This window comes from Podarcis gaigeae, assembly GCF_964106915.1.
Source record: "Podarcis gaigeae genome assembly, chromosome: 2".
NCBI classification, from domain to species: Eukaryota; Metazoa; Chordata; class Lepidosauria; order Squamata; family Lacertidae; genus Podarcis; species Podarcis gaigeae.
In genome coordinates, this window is record NC_139679.1 from 29,440,948 (window position 1) to 29,446,887 (window position 5,940).

General features: G+C 47.6%; 1 protein-coding gene across 1 annotated transcript; it reads left to right on the forward strand.

The window, feature by feature from the left end:
- The first annotated feature begins 3 nt into the window (after positions 1-3).
- Positions 4-5,519, forward strand: GPR142 (G protein-coupled receptor 142). Its single transcript, XM_083721211.1, has 3 exons — positions 4-94; positions 1,653-1,799; positions 4,271-5,519. Exons 2-3 carry the CDS (start codon positions 1,673-1,675, stop codon positions 5,170-5,172), a joined length of 1,029 nt encoding a protein of 342 aa, XP_083577337.1. The 5' UTR covers positions 4-94; positions 1,653-1,672; the 3' UTR covers positions 5,173-5,519.
- Positions 5,520-5,940: the final 421 nt, after the last annotated feature.

The window sequence follows — 5,940 nt, forward strand, 5'->3', positions numbered from 1 at the left end:
GAAAAGGAGATGCACCACTGAACCATCTGATCAGGGAGAAGAAGCAAGAGCAAATACAAGACAGGCCACCGCTTTCTGCAGCACAGGCATCAAGGTAAGATTCCCACCAGGATCCATTTGCTGGACGGCACTGCAAACATCTGCCTTTCTAGTAATGGTTGAGTTGAGCAGAGTAGCATGATCGACAAGGGGGTAAGGGGACCCGTGCCCTGGAATTAACCCGAAGTGTGGTGTTACCTTGCTCAGTTCCATGACACCCAAGGGACAGACGGACAGGAGATTCCAGCATATTGTTACAAAACTGGGTGCCACCCCCACTCTCTGCAAGACTCCAGGGGGTTTCAGGCACTCACCCAGGATCTGGGTTCCATTGAAGGATTGAGACACGGCGGAGACTGTCTTAGCTTTAAGAAATACAGTGGTACCTCGTGTTAAGTACTTAATTCATTCCGGAGGTCCATTCTTAACCTGAAACTGTTCTTAACCTGAAGCACCACTTTAGCTAATGGGGCCTCCTGCTGGTGCTGCGTGATTTCTGTTCTCATCCTGGAGCAAAGTTCTTAACCCAAGGTACTATTTCTGGGTTAGCAGAGTCTGTAACCTGAAGCGTCTGTAACCTGAAGTGTATGTAACCCGAGGTACCACTGTATGGTTTATTCACCTATTTACACCTTCAGTCTGTATGGAAGGGTCCAGATAACTAGGAAAGGTTGGAATAAGTTATCAGCACCCCATTATAAAGGTGTGCATGTGTGTCCATTATTCATGATGCTGCTGTCGGTCTGTGTGACTTTATGCCTACCGTTCCAACCAAATATACCTCTATTTAGCTCCTGTCTCGGGGGGGGGTACTAAGCAGATCCCTCATTTTAACTTGCTTCTATTGATCACTTGCTGCCCACTCCCTAAGTGGGCATCTTTGCAGGTGCTTAAATCATTGGACAAACTCCTGTCTCAGCAATCCACTGGCCATGGGTTCTGTCGTGTGATTTCACATGCTTGTGTGTTTGTGTACCACCCTTCTACCACTTCGCTTTTACATGTCTAGTTGGCACCCTTCATTCCTTTTGGACGGGCAGGTGGGAAGTGGCTGCCGTGGCATTTCTCAAAAACCTGTAAAGGTAAAGGGTAAAGGGACCCCTAACCATTAGGTCCAGTCGTGACCGACTCTGGAGTTGCGGCGCTCATCTTGCTTTATTGGCCGAGGGAGCTGGAGTACAGCGCCACCCGCGTCCCTCGAAAACCTGTAGGCAGCTGATAATCTTCAGGAAACAGAAGTCAGTGGCTGATCATACCTTGGTTGGAGGAGAGAGAAGAGGCATCCAGCCAGTACCTCTCCATCTGTTTTCGCCTTGAACAAGACTGCTAGTAGCAGGCCAAGCGAGAGAGCCTCCGTTTATATATTGATACCAATCAGGGTGGTCTGCCCAATCTAGGGATACACAGAGTACACCAGGAGGTTAAAACTTAATCAACAGTTGCCAAGAGCTGCTGCTATATCGATCTCTCCTGCTCGTGCTGTTGTTTTTCGCCCAGTGCTTAGTGAAGGGAGAATTTCAATCAAAGTGTCCCACGCTTTGTGGGAAAACTGGGATGATGCAGCCAAGAGTTGACTGTATTCTTCACCATTTGCTCCTTTGCCTCCCTCCTAGCTGGCAGGTACTAAGGAAAGATGAACATGACCGATGCAACATGGGCAAACAAAGCCAGGGACCCAGATGGGGATGGGAAATCGCCTTGTCTTGCTGGCACTGCTGCTGTCATCTATTACTGGATCCTGCTGTGTGTGGGTCTGCCAGGTAAGGAAAAGGATGAGAAGCAAGCCATCTCCACAGGTGTGTCTGGGAGAAGCTTAAGAGGTACAAAGAACAAGGAGGAAGAGAAGCAGCAATTCAGAGTGAAGGAATTTTTTAATCCGCAGTACTTTGCTTTGAAAGAAAAGTGGAATTTAAATGTAGTGAAATAAAAATGTGTGTTTTTCTGTTTTTATTAAATAAAAATATGTTTTTTAAAAATGTAAATGATATAATCAAAAACACATCGCAACAACTTTTTTAAAAAATGAAACAAATAAAAGCCCACAACAGAATCACAGAGAGAGCTGGTATAATATAAATGCTTCTTGGAACCAACCTAAGGGGCCAAACAGATGCACTATTCCAAGATGTGGAGCCACCACTGAGAAGGACCTGTGTCTGGTACCCATCAACAAAAAGGGAATAAAATTTTGAGACCATGTAGATCATGAGCTCTAGGGTGAGAGAAAGTGGCAAATGGTGGGGAAATTTGGGTGTGGAAATAGCAAGGGCTTTAGGAAATAGTTTAGAGAAGTGTTCGCATAAATGATTTGCAAACAAATCTGACAATGATCACGATAACCTTAGGGAGTTCAGAAGGATGCAGAGCCAAGGGGTCATGTGATGAGAGAGCAGAAAGGGAACAAAGCAACAAATTTTAAAAAGGCATTTTTTTCCAAGGGAGGGTTTGTTGATACATTGCTGCTTGGTGTGGATTAATTTACCCCTTGTTTACAAAATAAGAAACCTTTTTAATCAAATGCAGCGAGGTTCATTTATAGTGACCCAGTTATCTGTTAGCAGCATTCACACACCATGTTGGAAAGCAGGAAATGGAAAATGGTTATGAAATGTCCTATATGAGCAGAAGTCATAAATGCTACTAAGCTTGGTAAATAGAGGAGTGCCGAGTTCTCATAGAATTCATTACATAAAAAAATGGGACGTTGTAATGAGAATGAAACCCATTTCAATGCAAATAAATGTGAGGGTTTATTAAAAGTTGCGCCAGTGTTTGGAAATAAATATAGATAGCAAATTGGGATGTTGTGCCAAAACTCCACCACGGTGTAGCGGCCTTGCTACAGTGAGAATTGGTGGGGCTTTCTTTTATGCTGCACAAAGTGGGAGTGTTCCTTGACGGCACCAAGTTCTCTGAAATTCTAAATTATAATCTGCATGAATGTCACTTAATTCTCAAACTTTGGGATACTTTGCCAAGGCACAACTGACAAGAGACCCATCTCTTTGTCTGTGGCCAACTGCATCAAAAGGACATCCCCCCCTCCCCCGTGTTGTAAAAGGGACACATTTTTTGAGCTGAAAAAATTGCAGCACGCTGTGACATACCTTCAGGAAACGAAGAAAAGATATACCGGTATATAAGCGATTGGCTTGGGAAAGGAAAGGTAATTTAGGACAAATACCGTAGATGGTCCCCTCATGTAAAGCAGAGTATTATTTTTAGAGCCAATCACTAGAGGGAGCCATGAGCTCATGTAGATAAGACAATCCTGGACATGCGACTGGTTTGGACAGTCCAGCAAGTACAGCTCTGTGAATGTGTGCTGGGGAAAAGTAGACCGGAGTCCCTGAAAGAGAATCAGGGGGTGTGAAGGAGAATGTGACTTGCACTGAGGAGGGGAGAAGGTTCAGAGCCAGGCCCAAATTGAGGTACACATGCTTCCCCAACATAAATAAGAAGACTTTGGATCTCGGTGGGATAGGGACCTCCACTGCTAATATAGAAAGCTGCCTTATACAGTGGTACCTCGGGTTAAGTACTTAATTCGTTCCAGAGGTCCGTTCTTAACCTGAAGCAAAACTTTAGCTAATGGGGCCTCCTGCTGCCACCGCTGCGCTGCTGGAACACGATTTCTGTTCTCATCCTGAAGCAAAGTTCTTAACCCGAGGTACTATTTCTGGGTTAGCGGAGTCTGTAACCTGAAATGTCTGTAACCTGAAGCGTCTGTAACCCGAGGTACCACTGTACAGAGTTAGACCACTGGCCCATCTGGCAGCTTAGTGTGGTCCACTTTGACTGGCAATGCCTGTCCTGGCTTTCCAACAGAGGACATTCCCCACCCTTGGTGGAGTCGCCAGGGATTGAACATGGGACCTTCGGCTTGCAAAGCAAATGCTCTGCTACTGACTGGAGAGACATTGGGCACATTGAGGAAAGCTGGGGAAGGAATGTGCAAAAGGTCACCCAATGGGTTTCATGGCTGAGTGGGGTTTTGAACCCAGGGCTCCCCAACAGCCACACTGCCTGTCTTTAGCAGAGTCATTCCATTTGGAGCTACCACCACAAAACCATTTCTCTTTTTTTTAATTTGTAAAGCTGAGTTTTTAATCGAGCGGATTTGCAGATGGAAGCTATTGGTTATGTTCCTGTACCTTGCTTGTGGTTGTTGTTGTTTTCTGTGACAATCTCTCACCTATTCCAACTCACTTGCCTCTCTTCCTCATTTCAGTGAACATTTTGGCTGCCGTTGCGCTGACCCGCCTGGCTGCCCGCACCAAGAAGTCCTCCTACTGGTACCTCCTGGCCCTCACGGCATCCGACATTATGACCCAGGTCTTTGTCGTCTTTGCGGGCTTCATTGTGCAGGCGGCCATCTTGGGCCGTGAGGTTCCGGGCGCCTTTACCCTCACCATCAATGTGCTGCAGTTCACAGCCAATCATGCCTCCATCTGGGTGACTGTCCTGCTCACTGTAGACCGTTACGTGGCCCTCTGCCACCCACTGCAGTACAGGGCTGTGTCTTACCCAGGGCGCACCCGGAAGATCATTGGCACCGTCTTTGCAGTATCATTGGCCACCGGAATCCCCTTCTACGGGTGGCTGGATGTTTGGCATGATGCCTACCCACCCACTACCATGGACAAGGTCCTGAAATGGCTTCACTGCTTCCTCATCTACTTCATCCCCTGTAGTATTTTCCTGGTGACGAATTCTGTGATCATCTACAAGCTCAAGCACTCGGGCTGGCCCCACCGGCGCCTCAGCAAGACCACAGCCATTCTGCTGGCCGTCACCACCGTCTTCATCATCCTCTGGGCTCCACGGACCATTGTCATGATCTACCACCTCTACGTGGCCTCCGTCAGACAGAACTGGGAAGTCCACCTCGCAATGGACGTTGCCAACATGGTGGCCATGCTCAACACCTCCCTCAACTTCTTCCTCTACTGCTTTGTCAGCAAGACTTTCCGGCGCACTGTCTGTGAGGTGCTGGCGTCTATCCGGCTCCCATGCACCCAATCGCCGAGGAGGAATGGCCCCTCGGATCCGGCCCTGAAACCCCTGGGGGTCTTAGATGGGACCATTCTAGGAGGAACATCTCCCTTCTGCAACCAGCTCCAACACTGCTGAAAGTTTCCACAGCCCAACAGCTCACTGGGACAGATAGGCTTGGCGTCCTGGCATGACTCTGAATCCAGAGCATTAGATGACAACACAGGAGGGTCTACTAGACATGGATGCATATGTGTGCATGGATATCTATATATGTATGTTTGCATATATGTATTCTGTGTATCTGTGCATGGAGACGGGGGGGTGTGTGTGAGAAAGAGAGACAGAGAGAGAGACTTCGTGTGCAGAGAGATACAGTCATACCTCGGGTTGAATATGCTTCATGTTGAGCGTGTTTGAGTTGCGCTCCGCGGCAACCCAGAAGTAACGGAACGAGTTACTTCCGGGTTTCGCTGCTCACGCATGCGCAGACACTCAAAATGACGTCAAACGCATGTGCAGAAGCAGCGAAAAGCAACATGTGCATGCGCAGAGGCACCATCACTTGTTACATTCACTTCAGGATGCGAACGGGGCTCCAGAACAGATCCCGTTAGCATCCCGAGGTACCACTGTAACCATTTACAAAGTAGGAGCGTTTCCACAGTGTGCATATATCCACATGGGGAGCTGGTCATCTGTAATATCCCAACCAATGGGACGTAAGAGGACAGGTCATTGCTGCTTTTGACCACACCACGAGTCAACATGCTCCCATGACAAAAATCAAAGGAAGGAGGCAACTAGGAGCCACTCAGGACTCATCTATACTGTGGTTTATTGTGGATCGCAAGATTCCTGTACTGCCACACAGGTCAATTCTGAGTCCAGAGCAACTGTCTACCG

Coding starts and splice junctions, on each gene's coding strand:
- GPR142 (XM_083721211.1), top strand. CDS start 1,673: ATGAACATGACCGATGCAACATGGGCAAACAAAGCCAGGGACCCAGAT. Junction 1,800..4,270: donor GCTGTGTGTGGGTCTGCCAG/GTAAGGAAAAGG, acceptor TCCTCATTTCAG/TGAACATTTTGGCTGCCGTT.